Source organism: Rhinoderma darwinii, chromosome 2 (genome assembly GCF_050947455.1).
Source record: "Rhinoderma darwinii isolate aRhiDar2 chromosome 2, aRhiDar2.hap1, whole genome shotgun sequence".
Classification (NCBI taxonomy): Eukaryota; Metazoa; Chordata; class Amphibia; order Anura; family Rhinodermatidae; genus Rhinoderma; species Rhinoderma darwinii.
In genome coordinates this window covers 412,209,957-412,227,939 of record NC_134688.1, presented here as the reverse complement: position 1 = coordinate 412,227,939, position 17,983 = coordinate 412,209,957, and the positions used below count along the sequence as shown (strand labels likewise).

At 40.6% G+C, this 17,983-nt stretch overlaps 1 protein-coding gene across 1 annotated transcript in view; it reads left to right on the top strand.

Annotated features, from left to right (window-relative positions):
• Nucleotides 1–13,853, top strand: part of COL26A1 (collagen type XXVI alpha 1 chain) — a 382,105-nt gene extending 368,252 nt beyond the window's left edge. Inside the window, exons 10-15 of the mRNA XM_075850816.1 lie at nt 141–184; nt 4,584–4,646; nt 4,871–4,915; nt 8,454–8,498; nt 10,120–10,204; nt 13,578–13,853. Of these exons, the coding sequence (XP_075706931.1) occupies nt 141–184; nt 4,584–4,646; nt 4,871–4,915; nt 8,454–8,498; nt 10,120–10,204; nt 13,578–13,717 (422 nt within the window). The 3' untranslated portion in view covers nt 13,718–13,853. The remainder of the gene's footprint in view (nt 1–140; nt 185–4,583; nt 4,647–4,870; nt 4,916–8,453; nt 8,499–10,119; nt 10,205–13,577) is intronic.
• Nucleotides 13,854–17,983: the final 4,130 nt, after the last annotated feature.

The window sequence follows — 17,983 nt, the reverse complement described above, 5'->3', positions numbered from 1 at the left end:
GGGCCCAGTAACTCTGCTACCACTTTATAAGCAACTTCCTACTGTCTATTAAGAACTGCAAGTAAGAGTTAAGAAATTTAATAAACGTACATGAATATATGTAACATGTCTAATATATACGATGACATTTGGACTTTCAGGGCCAAGAGGACTTGCTGGGCCAATGGGCATTCCAGGACTACAGGTGAGAAACCAAAAATAAATACCCGTAATGGCCCATAGAGGTGGCTGTCCGTGTAAGTGGGATGTGAAACCACAAAAAAAAGCTTGCTCAAACCTTTTAGCAAAAGGGGTTCATCCTTTTTGAGATTAAGTGTGTAAAGGGCCCCAAATTCCTATATGTTCTACACAGTTTGATACATAAAGTGTTTGTGATTGGCTAACATAAGAAATATATCAACCTCAAAAAGGGCAATCATTCAATTTTACTGAAGCAGATCCCAGTTACACCAGAAAATGGCAAAATGCAAGTTTTTTTTCCTCGAAAGGCTCAAAACAGTCTGGGCCTGTAGGTTGGAGGTATTAATTTTATAGGGGGCTGAAGTAATGCTGATCTAGAGTAATGTAGAGGAAAACGCAGAAATCTTAATTAAGCAGAATTGTCAGCTTAATATGCTGCCCTATGTAAGGGCAGCATATTACAGCTACGGGTCCATAGTTCTATTAGCCAAAATTACACAAAACCATTTTGTGTCGTTTAACTAATAAGATCGCTAAAACATTACAGCGGTCTCATAGTCTGATGTATTTATGAGGGGAGCTCTCCCCCCACCCCCTTTGCGATGACTACAAGGCCGCCATATATGCACGTACAGATGTGTCGTTCCTTACCTATCCTCTTATCTTAACATATCCTGGGATGTGTGGCACGAAATGACCAGCTTTAAAAGAAACACATGATTTTGCAATACTCTGGCATGAGATGTCTATGCTATATGTGTCTATGTATGGTCGCCCAACGGTTGTGATGTGAATTACAGCCTGTTACTGACTCAAATACCATGTCGCGATATTGTATTGAGTTTGTTTCATGAGATTTTTTTGTCCTTAACCACATCCAAGCAAAGGTAAGGGCGGACACATCTGTATACAGGACAGACTGTCAATCGCCAACCTGAGGGAGCGCTCCCCTCATCAATGCAGCGGACTTATAACTATGAGTCCATTGTATTTTTTTCAGCGATCCTATTCATCAAACAGCACACAAATTCTTTGTGACTCTTTGGCTACTAGAAGTACATACCTGTTACCGTAACATACTGCCCAGTGGCATAACTATAGGGGTCGCAGTGGTCACAATTGCCACCGGGACCCGAATCCAGGGGGCCCGCAGCCCGCCACACCACATCAATGAAAAGTTACTATAGTAACTGGGGCCTATGTAATAAATGACACTGGCCCCCGTTCCTATAGTGACTGACAATATTTACATTCCTCCTTCCGGTGGCAGTCCTGATGTCACAGCGCTGTGTGCAGCACTTGACATCACAACGCTATGCACTGCGCACAACATTCCGACCCTGGATGGAGTCAGGACCTCCGCTGTGGCCGAAGAGGAGGGTAAGTTTAATACCACTGTCTAATGGAGCTGATGGGTCGGGGTCCGACACCCAGGACCCCCACCAATCAGCTGTTTTGAAGGGAGTACAGCACCCGAACGAGCGCTACTTCCCCTTCATTCCGGTCACTTTCTCACACTGAATCGCTGACGTGTCAGCGATTCACAGTGGGAGCAAGTAAGGGAAATTAAGGGGAAGCAGCACTTGTACGAGTGCTGCACCACCTTCAATATAGCTGATTGGTGGGGGCCCCGAGAGTTGGACCCCGACCCATCAGCTATCGATGGCCTATCATGAGGATAGGCTATCAATGTTTAGGGACTGGACAACCCCTTTAAGCCTACCATGTGGTAGGCTTAGATACAGGGCCCCAGCTTATACTGTATAAAATTACTGTCAGCTGGACCTTGTATCTAAGCCTACCTTAGGCTTAGTTACAGGGTCCAACAAACAGTATCACACATGCTCTTGGGCCCTGTATCTAAGCCTACCATATGTGTTATGCTGTGTTCACATCAGCGTTGCCCTTCCGTTGAGGGGTTCCATCGGAGGTTTCTGTCGAGTAACCCCTCAACGGAACGGCAAACTAAAACCTCAGCTTCCATTTCCCTCACCATTGATCTCCATGTTGAAGGAAATGTTGCTAAAGGTTTCTGTTTGTCAGTATTGTGACAGAGTCCCGTTGTTCTTGACGCAACCAATAACGCAGTCAACTGCGCTATTAATTCCATCAAAACAACCTCCGTTGAGGGGTTACCTGATGGAAACCTCAGCCGGAAGGGCAGGGGTGATGGGAACAGGCTCTTACTAAAGTTTGTTGTTTTTTTTGCATTTTTTTTAAAAGGTTTGGTCGTTGGACTACGTCGGATTCGAGGACTACTTCGGTGACTGCTTTTTTTATTTTATTACCAGGGTGGGAAGGGCCACTGTTCTTGGGCTTTCCCAGACTACTAATACCAGCATGCGGCCGCACCGGTGCCCAACCATGACTACAGATGGTCTGGGAACTGGATTGTACCCGGCTCTTCCCGATACCCCTGGAGTCGGTGGGTACCGGGGTAATAATGGGGGTTAGTGTTAACCTTTTCATGTCTAGCATTAAGCCACGCCTTAGTAATGGACGTTGTCAATCAGCCAGCAGCCATTACTAAGGTGGTAGTAATAAAGTTTAGAAAAATACATAGGAAAAATATTTTATTGAAATAAAAATCCCACACAACCCTCGTTACCCATTTTATTGAGAATTAGAAAAAAGGTGTCATCGAAGTAGTCCTCGAATCCGAAGTAGTCCAACAACCGAACTTGTAAAAAAACACAAACACACAAAAATAATTAGTAACCCATAAAAAAGCAAAACACTTATTATTCTTACCTTTCCTGGGTCCAGTGCTGGTGCCGCAATGTCAGCGTGCTGGGACCTATATCTAATCCTATCATGTGTGATACTCTTCTGCTGAGCCACTGTATCTAATCCTATAATGTGTGATACTGTCTGCTGAGCTACTGTATCTAATTTTGTCATGTGTGATACTGTCTGCTGAGCCACTGTATCTAATCCTATTCATAGCTAAAGGGTCATAGTGCTATAGATATGCTGTCTCATATATATATACACACACATATACATACATGCGCACACATTTTTTTGGGGGGGTATATGTATTGAGGCTATTTCCCCTGACGTTTCAAGACCTTAGTGACGCCCTTGGCTGCTAGTGCTGCATCGTTGGGTCACTTAGGAGACCCAGCGATGCAGCTGAAAGCTGCGGGTCGTCGGCCATGAGAAGTTGGGGGGGGCCAAGAAGTATCTTTGCAACTTGGCCCATGAGCCTTTAGCTACGCCCCTGATACTGCCCTTACATAATACAGCATATTAAGCTGATAGATCCACCTTAAATAGTTTTTTCATGTCTAGTGCTTGGATCATGATGTGGGTATGAATTTGTCTACATATTTGACTGTAGGCATTTCTGCTTTTCTGATATTTTTCACTATTTCTTGGTGACACATCCTAGTCAGGAATCCCCAAAAAATCTAAGGGAAAATATGTAAGAGATGGGTGGCAAGTGTCTTTTAATAATTAGTTTATAATCTTGACTGAGAATGCTATGGGAAAATAAGTCTGAAGCAGAGTTGGATATATGTTTGGCTTCAGTAAGAGATATGTTTTGGGATTGGTATAGCCATCAATTGATATACAGGGTTACAGGTATCAATGTAGAATGTTGAACCAGGAATCTGTCCGATTGCCAGCAGTGGTCAAAAAGGAATTGTTTCCACTTGATGGCAAACCGGGTCTTTCCCAATCAGGGGTGTTTTTGCCTTCTTGTGAACTAATGATGATGCCTTGCTTTCTTATATAATTAACATAGTGAATACAAAGACATGTACTATACTGTCAATCAAATGTATGTAAACTACTTTCTAAATTGAAAACTATTTCAATGCTTTGTTATGTACTTTTTCATGATTTGCGGATTTAATAAAAAAAAACTTTTGAATGAAAAAAAAGTTTGAACTTGATGGATTTAGGTCTTTTTTTCAATCTACTAACTATGTAATGATGTAAAGTGTTTACAGGCCAGATTGTACAATTTTGTAGATTGGTAGATTATTTTGGGTGGGAATAATTTGTAATATTCACTTGTACGGACATCCAGGTCAGAAGTTTTGTTGTTAGGGGGGATTTTTATGGCTTCTTGAAATTCCTCCTCAGTATTATGCTCTTAGTAAGATTTCTGGACTACAGGCCAGCTGGCAAAATGTATAAATTCGGGTAAGAAGCGTATTTCTGATTGGTCCTATATAAAGAGTCATAATAGCTATGCTTAACTTTGTTGACATTTTTTTGGGGAGGCATGAATTTTGCCCATTGTTGTCTTTAACTTGGGGTATAGCATTGCTCAAGTAGGTCATTGTGAAGCTTCCGGAAGCAAACAGTTTGGTAATTCTTGTACATGCACATGTAACCTATTGTAATAGATTTGTTGTTGAATCTTGAAGTGTTTCAAATTTATGTTGCAGGGTAAGCCAGGTCATAATGGTCAGCCAGGAGTAAAAGGTCAAAAAGGTGACCATGGAGACAAAGTAAGTGCATTCCTTTTGTATCAGTTTTTTTCTGATTTAGATTATTTGACCAGTTTAGCTGGATATATACATACCCTGGTATATAATTGTTAATTTAGCTGGAAATTAAGTTATACTTAAGTCATAAGATAAATGTTTGGTTTGTACTTTAATTTTATTCATTCTCTCCTTTATGTTGAATTCTGTTTTCCTAACCCTTGCTCATTGATATAATTAATTTTTAGGGCGGACCAGGTCTACCAGGAGAGCAAGGCCTTAAAGGTCCTCCTGTAAGTATGAAATGTTCTGTAAATTTTGTACAGTTTAAATCTTCCATCCCTAAAAAGAATCTGTTATGATATGGTTATTTTGTAGAATTAAATCTAGTAAAGACCAGAAAGTTTTCTCAAATATTTAGACATTAAAACATGACATATGTATCATTAGGCTTAGTATTTAGCTGTAAGACACAAAATAATGATTCAAGAAATGGGGAAGGGTGATCTAACTGGTTCAACTCTTAAAGGACATCTAGTAGATACCTTTATTATAAAGTACTGTCCTAGTGACATGCTTTCTTTAAAATTGTACTAAAAATAAGTGGACCCAATTTCATAATATTTGTTGAATAGCAGTACAGTAATTCTATCATCCTAAGGACCTTTTCACATCATGTTTTGGCCCTACGTTTAGCGAGCATATTGGTAAAGCTCCATACGTACATGCTAAACATGTCCATAGGGCTTTATTAGCCTGACAGAGTCCAAAAAAGTGTCCTTTTGGCCTCCGTCGGGCTGGTATACCTTTTTTTGAAGGATGGAATAAAGTAGTATACTACGCTATTCCATCCTGAGGGATCCCGCAAAAAGAACGTGTACCACACGCTATACGGTTTTTTTACATGGGAGCCTATGTGTGACGGATGCCACTGTATAGCATCTGTCACAGGTATACGTTAAATGTATACTTTGGGGAGCTTTTCAGGGCCGGATTTCCCAGGAGAGCATCAGGTAGCGCTCAGACCGGGGATTCCGGCCCCAGGGAAGGCCTTGATGTCAATGTCCATGTATGGTCAGTGATATCAGGGGTTTTCAACTACGAGTCCCCGGCCAGAGCATCGTTAGTGCTCTGGCTGAGCACTCCAGAACTGGAGAAGCCCCTGACATCACTGTCAATACAAGGACAGTGACGTCAAGGTCTTTCCTAAGACAGGAGTCCGTGGCCAGGACGTTTGTGATGCTCTAACCAGGGACTCCATGGTTCAAAGCCCCTGACATCCCTGTCCATATATGGACAGTGACGTCATGGGCTTCCCCCGGGCTTAGTTCTTAAAGTAACACTGTGCCTGGGATTGTATGGCTATATAGTGGGATAGGTCAGTGCCTTCCGTCGGTGGTATACGTTGGGACTTCTCCCAACGTATATCTTCAACGGAAGTGAAACATGTAATGTGAACAGGCCCTAAACTGTACAGTTATTAGAATTTTGACATACTGTAATCGATCCCATATGATGAAAACATGTAAACCACAAAAAGAACCCAAAGCCCCAACTGAAGTCACATAAGAAACTGCTGTTGAATTAAAGAAGTTGTACCACAAAAAACATTTAGCACAAAGCTGTACTTAGCTGTTCCATCAGCCTCTGAGACGTTGAATGGAGCATCATGGCACATGCATGACCATCGGTCCATTTAAACTCCTCCTTACTGTGGTCGTGCAGAAGGGGGTCGTTCTAGAGATCAGTGGGGGCCCTAGCAGTGGAACCCCCAGTGATCATACATTTATCACCCATCCTGTGAATAAGTGACAAATGTTCTTCGTGGGACAACCCCTTTAAGGCTAGTAGACTAAAATTCCTGCTCATATTATTGGCTGCAGGGTGGAGTTTTGGAATACTCATTGATACCATGGGCCAAGTGCCAATATACACAATGTACATCAGCTGTCTTTAGGAGTTCTTACTCAAACATGGCAAAAACATGTCTAAACTGTGTCATGATAGTTAGCATCATTACCTTGTAGCACTTGCCCCTTGGGTTTAAACTCAGCCAGCACAATATGCACAGTGTTTCAATGTTCTTATCTGCAAAGTGTTGTAGAATATGTTGGAGCTATATGAAAAAAAATAAAAAAAATAAAAAATATATATATATACAGTGGAGGAAATAAGTATTTGATCCCTTGCTGATTTTGGAAGTTTGCCCACTGTCAAAGTCATGAACAGTCTAGAATTTTTAGGCTAGGTTAATTTTACCAGTGAGAGATAGATTATATATAAAAAAAAAAGAAAATCACATAGTCAAAATTATATATATTTATTTGCATTGTGCACAGAGAAATAAGTATTTGATCCCCTAGCAACCATTAAGAGTTCAGCCTCCTCCAGACCAGTTACACGCTCTAAATCAACTTGGTGCCTGCATTAAAGACAGCTGTCTTAAATGGTCACCTGTATAAAAGACTCCTGTCCACAGACTCAATTAATCAGTCTGACTCTAACCTCTACAACATGGGCAAGACCAAAGAGCTTTCTAAGGATGTCAGGGACAAGATCATAGACATGCACAAGGCTGGAATGGGCTACAAAACCATAAGTAAGACGCTGGGTGAGAAGAAGACAACTGTTGGTTTCAATAGTAAGAAAATGGAAGACATACAAAATGACTGTCAATCGCCATCGATCTGGGGCTCCATGCAAAATCTCACCTCGTGGGGTATCCTTGATCCTGAGGAAGGTGAGAGCTCAGCCGAAAACTACACGGGGGGAACTTGTAAATGATCTCAAGGCAGCTGGGACCACAGTCACCAAGAAAACCATTGGTAACACATTACGCCGTAATGGATTAAAATCCTGCAGTGCCCGCAAGGTCCCCTTGCTCAAGAAGGCACATGTACAGGCACGTCTGAAGTTTGCAAATGAACATCTGGATGATTCTGAGAGTGATTGGGAGAAGGTGCTGTGGTCAGATGAGACTAAAATTGAGCTCTTTGGCATTAACTCAACTCGCCGTGTTTGAAGGAAGAGAAATGATGCCTATGACCCAAAGAGCACCGTCCCCACTGTCAAGCATGGAGGTGGAAACATTATGTTTTGGGGGTGTTTCTCTGCTAAGGGCACAGGACTACTTCACCGCATCAATGGGAGAATGGATAGAGCCATGTACCGTCAAATCCTGAGTGACAACCTCCTTCCCTCCACCAGGACAATAAAAATGGCTTGTGGCTGGGTCTTCCAGCACGACAATGACCCAAAACATACAGCCAAGGCAACAAAGGAGTGGCTTAAAAAGAAGCACATTAAGGTCATGGAGTGGCCTAGCCAGTCTCCAGACCTTAATCCCATCGAAAACTTATGGAGGGAGCTGAAGATCCGAGTTGCCAAGCGACAGCCTCGAAATCTTAATGATTTACAGATGATCTGCAAAGAGGAGTGGGCCAAAATTCCATCTAACATGTGTGCAAACCTCATCATCAACTACTAATAACGTCTGACTGCTGTGCTTGCCAACAAGGGTTTTGCCACCAGGTATTAAGTCTTGTTTGCCAAAGGGATCAAATACTTATTTCTCTGTGCACAATGCAAATAAATATGTATAATTTTGACAATGTGATTTTCTGTTTTTTTTTTATATAATCTATCTCTCACTGGTAAAATCAACCTGGCCTAAAAATTCTAGACTGTTCATGACTTTGACAGTGGGCAAACTTACAAAATCAGCAAGGGATCAAATACTTATTTCCTCCACTGTATATATATATATATTACCATGTTTTTCAGTGCATGTTGTACCGATCAGAAAAATTTATGAAAATATTTTATTTCTAGGGAGAACCTGGTTTGAAAGGAGAAGATGGACGTAAAGGAGAAGAAGTAAGATATTTATGTTTCATTTTATAAAGCAAAGTGTATTAAAGTAAGGCTCTGTTCACATCTTCTTCATTGCAGTTTCCGTTGTTTTTGAAAGGAAAAATAGCACTGCATATGGCGCTATTTTTCCCCAAAAAATGAAAGACACTTCTGTGGAACTCAATGGACCCCACTATAAGTCATTGTCATCTGTCGGGCGCCGCTGGTGTCCATCATGTGTTGGATCTGTTGGAAGCGTTTTAAATGGAAGACACAATGCAGATGTGAACAGAGTATAAAATATGTAACAATCAAGATTTTTCTGTTGTCCCAATGCATCTAAAATAAAAAATTAAGCAACTTTGTATATGTTCTTGATTAAAAAATGTCCTATCATTTGAGTTTACAGTTCCTATGCAGTTCTCTGCTTCTCCAAGGTGAGGCCCCATGCACACGACCGTAATTTTGATCCGCAATTACGGATTCGTAATTGCGCATCAAAGTACGGATCCATTCATTTCTATTGCCCACGGACACCTTCCCGTATATTTACGGATAAGTGTGCAGGCCGTAGAAAGCATCCGCAAAAAATCAGACATACCCTATTCTTTTTATTTTACGGACCGTGCTCCTATACTTTATAATAGGACCATGATTACGGTTATGGCCGTGCTTAGGCAGCCTGACAGTCTACAAACAAACCCTGTGAAGTCAGTTCCTGCAGTCATACTCCCTTCCATCTGTCCACTACTTCTTGGTAGCATACATTCTGTAGGCTATTAAGAATAAGGTTGGGTTCACACAAGCATGTTACGTCCGTAATGGACGGAACGTATTTCGGCCGCAAGTCCCGGACCGAACACACTACATCATAGTTATGTACGATGCTAGGAGTCCCTGCCTCGCTGGAGGACAACTGTCCCGTACTGTAATCATGTTTTCAGTACGGGACAGTAGTTCCACGGAGAGGCAGGAACTCCTAGCGTCGTACATAACTATGATGCTAGGAGCACGGCTCCCTGCAGTGTGTTCGGTCCGGGACTTGCGGCCGAAATACGTTCCGTCCATTACGGACGTAACTTGCTCGTGTGAACCCAGCCTAAGGGGGCAGAGTATGACTGCAGGATCACAGCACACAGTCCAGTTCTGCTAAACATTTAAAAAAAAATTGTCTTAGTAAAATGTAACAACTGAGATATCTGGCTTTTCAATAATATTTGATCATATTAAACTGTGCATTGTACGTTCTATCAGTCTATCTATCTGCCTTCTATCTTGTAGACGCCTTATAACCCATGAACATCTCTGTTTGGCTAAGGCTCTGTTTACACTAGTGTCATGGCTTCCATTTATAGGAACAATGACCACTGAGAGAATTAGATTTCCAACAGATACTGACGAACTCTATTGACTTTAATGGAGACTGTCAGGATTCATGGAGGTCCCCTTATTTTCACGGTTAGAATGTGGCTGCAGACTCTGCTATATTTGCCATTAGAAAAAAAAAGAAAAGCTTCACACAACGGAACCTTGTAGAACAAGTGTGAAGAGAGGCTAAAGTAAGGATATCCCTATATAAGATGTTGTTTTTCTCTGTGTTTTCCCTCCAATGACTGCAGATTAACAGTAGGAAATTTTCTTACAGGAAGAAGCTGTCCAGCAGCTCAGAGAAGCTCTTAAAATTTTAGCAGAGAGAGTGTTAATTCTTGAGCACATGATAGGAATACATGGTGAGTATAGCACACAGAATAAGCAGAATTAAAGGGGTTTTACTATCAGGGACATTTATGACATATCCACAGGATACAACATAAATGTTAGATAGATGCGGGTTCCACCACTGGGACCACACATCTCTAGAACTGGGCCCCCTAAACCCCGTTCTACCTCTCCGTGTTGCGACTGAAGCATGTGGTTTCCAACAATGAAGAATGAAGAAAAACATGAAGAAGAAAACAGCGTAGCTTGCTGAGCTACGCTGTTTCCATAAGTCCCATAGTAGTGAATGGCAGTTACAGAAGCAGCGTAGCATGCGAGCTACACTGTTTCCATAACCGCAAGTTACTTCTATGGGACTTATGGAAACAGCGTAGCTCAGGGTGCTACGCTGTTTCCATCTAACATAGTTGGAAATCACGCGCTTCAGCTGGAACACAGGTTTAGGGGGCCACGTTCTAGAGATAGGTGCGGCTCCCAGAGGTGGGACCCTTATCTAGCTGACATTTATGACATTCTCATGTGGAAATGTCATAAATGTCCCTGATGGCAAAACCCTTTTAAATGTTGACTTCCTTGTTTAATGTTATAGATCTGTAACTCTACTCTGTATGTTCAGGAAGTTGTCATAGTCATAATTATTCAACAAGGCAATTAAAGAACAGAGCCTTTACAAATGGCTGACTGGAGATCATTATACATAATGGTATACTGTTACCCGAAATCAAGTAAGAACCATGTAATAGTGGAACCATGGGCTTTAAAGCACTTTTGAGGTTTGTCGCTTTATACAGAACACTAACTACTTACAGTTTCTCGTTGAATATCTAATAGGTTAAGGATGATAAAACATATGTTTAAAATATAAATATATAAACTATTAATAATTATGCAGTGTCCGATGCCTTGCTAGAAATAAAGATGGAATAAGCTCCTGCTTGATCACTCTATGGGCATTTGAGTTTAAAATCCCAGTGTTTATTTCTTGGACCCAGTGCTTCTAAATCTGGTTGGTGTCACTGGTGATGTCACCCCAGTTGTTCAGAAGGTGCAACTGGGGAGGGAGTTTTGATAGAAGTGGTCATATGCTAAACAGATCTCTGGCTGCACCAATCTCTGGTTTAGCAACATAATTTACTCCTTTTGTGCTTATTTTATTGCTATACTGCGTTCCACAGAGAAATTAAAAATAGATTCATGATGTAGCTGAATTACATCTGAATATCTTCTCCGGTGTCATGAATTTTGCATTGCACAATGCACCCTGTGATAGCCACAATGATCCCCATTAATTCATGACCTCATGAATTCTCTTTAAGTGAATTCACCACAACAACTTCCTCTGGCAGAGAGTTCCATAGTCTTATTGCTCTTACAGTAAAGAATCCCCTTCCATGTTTGTGTAGAAACCTTCTTTACTCTAGATGTAGAGGATGCCCCCTTGTTATACTTGTAGTTCTGGGTATATATAGATCATGAGAGAGATCTCTGTATTAACCTTTGATATACGCAGTCGACTCACATTATTATGACCACCTCCTACTTTCGACGTCAGCAGCGCCTAGCCCATAAAGGAAGTGATGTGTCATGGGCTGGCTTGGTGGGTATATAAGGTGTGCGATAGGCTGTCTGAACACATATCATTCATTGTTGCCACGGGTAAAAGGGGCGATTTATCAGAGTCGCAAAAAGTGATGATTATTGGCTTTCGGGCCAAGGGTGGTAGTATTTCTCAAACAGCGCAGTTGGTGAACTTTTTGCGTTCTAATGTGGTGAAAGTGTATAGTGAGTGGACAAATGGCACCATTCGGCATAACCGACGTGGAAATTTCGGAGCACCACGTGCCAATGATGTGAGAGGTGAACGTCGGCTATAAAGGTGCGCGGGGGCCGAACAACAAGCTACAGTGGAGCAGATCACTGTGAAAATCAACCAGGGGGCTACCAGACATGTGTCTAAAACAACAGTTCAGCTAATCCTACTGCCTATGGGGCTCTGAAGCAAACGGATGGTCACTGCTCCTATGCTAACAAAGGTGCATCAGAAAAAAAAGGCTTTAATTTGCACAACAGTATCGGAATTGGACCACCGATGATTGGCAAAGGGTTGCCTTCTCCGATGAGTTACAATTTCTGCTTCATCGAACGCTCTGACTTTGACGTGTCAGGCGAGAAACATCAGAGAACACCCTGCAACCATTGCTGGAAGAACACAAACTGGTGGTGGCAGTGTTATGGTCTGGCGATTTTTTTCATGGCATTCTCTGTGCCCATTCATCCATGTGGGAGGCACTCTGAACCGATTTGTGTATGAATCCATCGTTGCAGATCACGTCCACCCATACATTCTGTTTGTCTCGCTGTAGCTGATGGAATCTTCCAGCAAGACAATGCGACATGTCACAAGGCTAGAAATGTCCGACAGTAGTTGGAAGAGCACGACCAAGACTTCCAAGTACTTCCCTGGCCTCCTAATCCACAAGACTTGAACCCAATTGAGCATCTGTGGGACCACGTCGATCATCTGGTTCGCTCTATGAATCCTCCCCCATGCACCCTCCAGCAAATGTGGGATGCGCTGCAGTCAGCATGGCTCCAGATACCTGAGACAACCTACCAGCACCTTATTGAGTCACTCCCAGCCCATCCCTGCTGTTCGTGCTGCACACGGCGGTTACTCTGGATATTAGCTGGTGGTCATAACAATGTGAATCCACTGTGTATTTATACATAGTTATTAGGTCACCCCTCTGTCATCTTTTTTCAAAACAAAATAACCCTAATTTGATTACCCCTATCTGCCTGGATACTGTATTCCATCCATTCAATTTATTACTTTAGTTGCCCACCTTTGAACCCGCTCAAGCTCTATTATGTCTTTCCCGTGCATTGGTGCCCAAAACTTAATACAAAATTCCATGTGCGGCCTGACTAGTGATTTATATGTGGTAGAATTATGTTCTCGTCATGTGCATCTATGCCTTCTTTGATGCACCCCATTATCTTATTTGCCGTGGCAGCAGCTGCCTGACGCTTTTTGCTACAGTTAAGTTGACTGTGTAGTATGGGCCCACAGCAGTCTGTGGACGCTGAATTACGGTTTGGTACAACACGGATCCATAATACGGCCCTGTGCATTCAAGCCATTCTTTGAAGGAATGTAGATAGTTATAAGTGTTTGGTCCTTATGACTTTAAGACATGACTGTGGCCATTTGTTAACCTTGGAGAGCAAGGCCGGTTATTTAGTCTGTGAGTTGTTACTCTCATCTACAAATCTATCTATTTAAAAGTGCAGTTTTCTTGCAAACACTTAATTTATTGTGAATTTGAATCTTTCAAAATATTCAATATTTTCTTACTTGTACATTTTCCCTTTTTTCCCCAGATACACTTTCATTTGTGGAGACAGGCTCTGGTCAGGACGTTAACAAAAATTTAAAACAGAAACGTGAGCAGCAACAGAGATACCAGACGTTCGATATCTTTTCATCACTGCTGGATGACAGTGAATCGAGTCAGAATTGATAACGACATGGACCTCCTTATCTTGTGAAGTCAGAAATCTCCCGCTTACTACAGAAAGATGAATGTGGAGAGTTTTACAAATGTTATGGCATGTCACAGCAAGATATTATAATGGGAACCAGATACTTTAATTTGCTGCAAGTCTTAATTACAGTTTGAATCCGTGTTCCAATTGAAAATAATTGGGCAGATTTAATAAGATTGCCGTTTCATATGACAGTTTTAGTTTTCTACTCAGCTAGAGTAAAATGCGACAGATTTTTTCTTAATTAATTTGTTGCATCTTTCCGCTGGCCATGCACCACAGTTGTGGCGTAACAATTGTGGTCGTACCAGCAGGCACCATCCCTAGCCCCCTTCCGGATTAGACATAAAACATATTTTACTCACCTCAGCACTGAGCTTTTCACCCCCTGGATCTTCTCAGGCTCCCACATCAGGCCACGGTGCATACAAGGTCCTGATCCGGAGCAGCGCTAGGACCTTATTTGTGATGCAGGCATGCAGCACACAACGTCCAGTGTCAGGATGTTGTGTGGTGCGTCACGTATAAGGCCCAGCCTCATGACCTTATATGCGCCGCAGCCTGATGTAGGAGCCTGAGAAGAAGATCCGGGGGTTAGAAGTGGATCGGTAAAATGAGTAAATGTAACTTTTTCATTTATTTTAATATATGGTCAATGGTGGGGGGGGTAGTACGGGGCCTGGCAAGGGGCCTACCTGTACCCTGTTATGCCCCAGGCCACAGAGTGAAATATACGCCTATTCCTAGCTTCCGCTATAATTTACACCAGTTTATAGCGTAAATATTACTAAATTTGTCTGGCCGTGGTTGGCCTCATCCCCTTTTTTATAAAGCTCCAAACAGTTTTTTAGAAAAGTGCCAAAAACAGCCTTGATGTCTTGATTTTTCGACTTTTCTTCGACAGAAAGCTGGCGCAGAAAAGTTGATAAATTCCTCCCTTTTTAAGATTCTATTTGTGTGAGACAATATTTCTTGCACAGATATTTACCAAATTACTCAAATGTATCAGTATCAATCCACTGTTTGCTTTTGTAACATAAATTACTTTAAAAAGCCCAAAGTCCCAAGTCACATGATAGGTTATCTTATAATTCAGATATATTCATTTTTATGTATGCTTACGTCATCACAATTAGAACAACATGGAGCTTGAACAGTTCCAGAAGATACAATTTCTTCAACAGTTCACTGATAAAAATCATAATTTCTTATTTTAACATATGACAACATTAACTTGAAAATATTGATACTGTTGCATTCTCAGAAATAATTTTTGGAATTTTTTTGTGTACCCTACATTTACTGAAAAGCTATATTTTTCATCACAACCTCTTTTGTAATCACTACGATTTAGAACACATCTTTACAAAGATATACTTACTGTATATACATTACCCCAAATACTCAAAATAGAATTTTCCTTGATTATATATATTTATCAGGAAATCAGAAAATCCTTGACACCATCAAAGGATCATTTAAATGGAAGATATAATAGTTCGTTAATAAATAAATAAACAAACTTTTATTTGTCCATTCCCCAATTCAAGTCAAATTAGGTATGAACAAATAAATATTGAAAAAGTAAGCTGTCAGGCTTAGAGTAACACTTTTTTCAATTACACCTCAGAAAGTCTATGATTAGAGAATTTACGTTTCAGTTCTGCAAAAAACATCTGAGCTCATTGGGCCTCATTTATTAAAACATTCTAGTAGAGCAACTGCCTTGTTGCCCAAATCAACCAATCACAGCACAGATTGAAATCATTAAACTAGTCTGGACAAATGAAAGCTGCACTCGTATTGTCCGCTATGGGCAACAAGTCCAGTTTGTCAAACAGTTTTAATAAATAAGACCCATTGTCTTTGAAACACTAGTAGAGCCATACCATGCTACTTGATCTGTTCTGACTACACACTACACTATAGGTGCCCATAGTTGAGTTCAGATGATGACTACACTTTTAGGCCTTTAACTGTAATTAGCAGCAAGTCAAAATACAGATGAATTTCTAAACAAGGATTGTCAGTGCATAGTGGGTATAGTAGTACATCAGTAGGTTCATCCAGCAACAATAAAACACTTTAATGTAGGAACCAACAAAATGTGATTTCATTCGTTCATTAGTTATCCTAAATTAAAAAGATGAATTAGTGGATACTGAAAAATTAAAATAACTAATTGAATCCCTTTAAAAATTAGCTAACGATCACTTTATTTCAAAATCGTTTTCTTTTTGAAAATCAAATTATAAAAATAACTTTATCTATAAATACATAATTAGCAAACATTAAATTAACATTATTTTAAGGAATCGCTTCTGACTCCAGTTGTTATGAATGAATACTTCGTCATTTATTACTTTATTAACAGTTCTGGTCTTACATGGTCATTTATAAGAAACAAAAGTCCTAAATAGCGCACTTGATAAATAATTTTACAAATTGTTTGTAGACATGCCATAACCCACATTATAGCAGGTATAATCCATAAAAACACAATGACCATCTCATCTGAATCAATACAATGTTGTATCAAACAAACTTTTTTTTTTTTGACTGTTCACTCGTCAAGCATTAGAAAATTTAGGGGCCGAGCTTTATGAAATGAGCTTTCCAATGTTTAACAAATGTATATGTTTCAGCTTCTGCTAAATTCATTTCTCAGTTTTGATATAAAAGAAAATACAAGCTCTGATATATTGGTAATATCGGAAAGACTAAAAAAAATTCCAGCCATATTATAAATGAATTATTAGATATATTGTGACACAAAAAAACATAGAGCAGAGGTTGAATGATGGTTTGGTGAATTCAGAAAATAAAATAAAGTGGTCGGCCCCTTTAATCCATAGGGTATTTTTTTTCTATGGAGTACAATTAGAGTGGCCTTGAAGGTCACCCCTACTCTGCAGTCTGTCAGGTGAAGCACCTGTGGGTTCCATATTCTCTTACGAGAGGTTTCAGAAGAAGAGGCAGAACACATAACTGAGCATCAGTCTTAGGCTGGAATCTAAGACTCAAGTATCGACCTACTCACTCGTATTACTGCCTGTATTAAGGAAGGTTGTGCTACACTTGTCAGGTTAATAATAGATATACATCATTTTAAATATATTGCTATATCTTGAATTCACAAATAAGGTGCAATATCATCTTGTTGGCTTCATTTGCAAACCTATAAGGCTATGTTCCCACGCTTAGCAAAAAACGTCTGAAAATACAGAGCGGTTTTCAAGGGAAAACAGCTCCTGATATTCAGCCGTTTTTTTTTAGCAACTCGCATTTTTCACAGCGTTTTTACGGCCGTTTTTGGAGTTCTTTTTCTATAGAATCAATGAAAAACGGCTCAAAAAACAGCTCAAGAAGTGACATGCACTTCTTTTTCGCGGCCATTTGTTTACGCAGCTGTTTTTTCAAAACGGCCGAGTAAAAAAACGCCCCGTCGGAACTGAATGCCGTTTTTCCCATTGAAATCAATGGGCAGATGTTTGGAGGCGTTCTGCTTCCGATTCTTCGGCCATTTACGGCCCAAAAAACGGCCACAAATAAGCCGTGTGAACATACCCTTACCCATAAAATTAGGTTGCATAATGTTCCTTAATGATATGAGTGGGGTTTATAGTTTTTTGATTTATCTGCTTTATGACAGTTCATGTAGATTATAATGTATCTTGCAGGTTAATAAGAAATATATCAATTCCTTTCCTACTACTAGTAAGTAATGTGACATTGCTTCATGTGGAACATCAATAAGATGTAGAAAGCTGTAATTGAGGGTAGTTCTGTCTGGAAATGAAGTGTATGCTTACCAGAGCCAATGGGCCAGAATTACTAAAACTGGTGTTTTCATATGTCAGTTTTAAACTGAATCCCGCAAGAGTAAGATGTGACAAGTTTATTAAGAGGCGCACGCGTAAAGCGACAGTACACCATATGAGTAGTACCAATAAGTACAATGTCATGGGGGTTCACTACAGACCTATCGAAGCCATTAATATTTCCCCCATGTGTTTTATCGGGATATATCAGTAAGGGTCCATGCAGGGGCATTGCTAGACTCTGAAAACAAACCACTGAAAATGGGATCAAACGTACAACATGTCACTGAAAAAAGCCATTCTTAGGCCTTATTCACACGGACGTTTTGCGTGCACAAAAGGTCCGTGTGTCATCAGCATATGATGCGTGGCTGCGTGATTTTCGCATCATTATGACACTCTGTTTTTATGTTTGCAAAC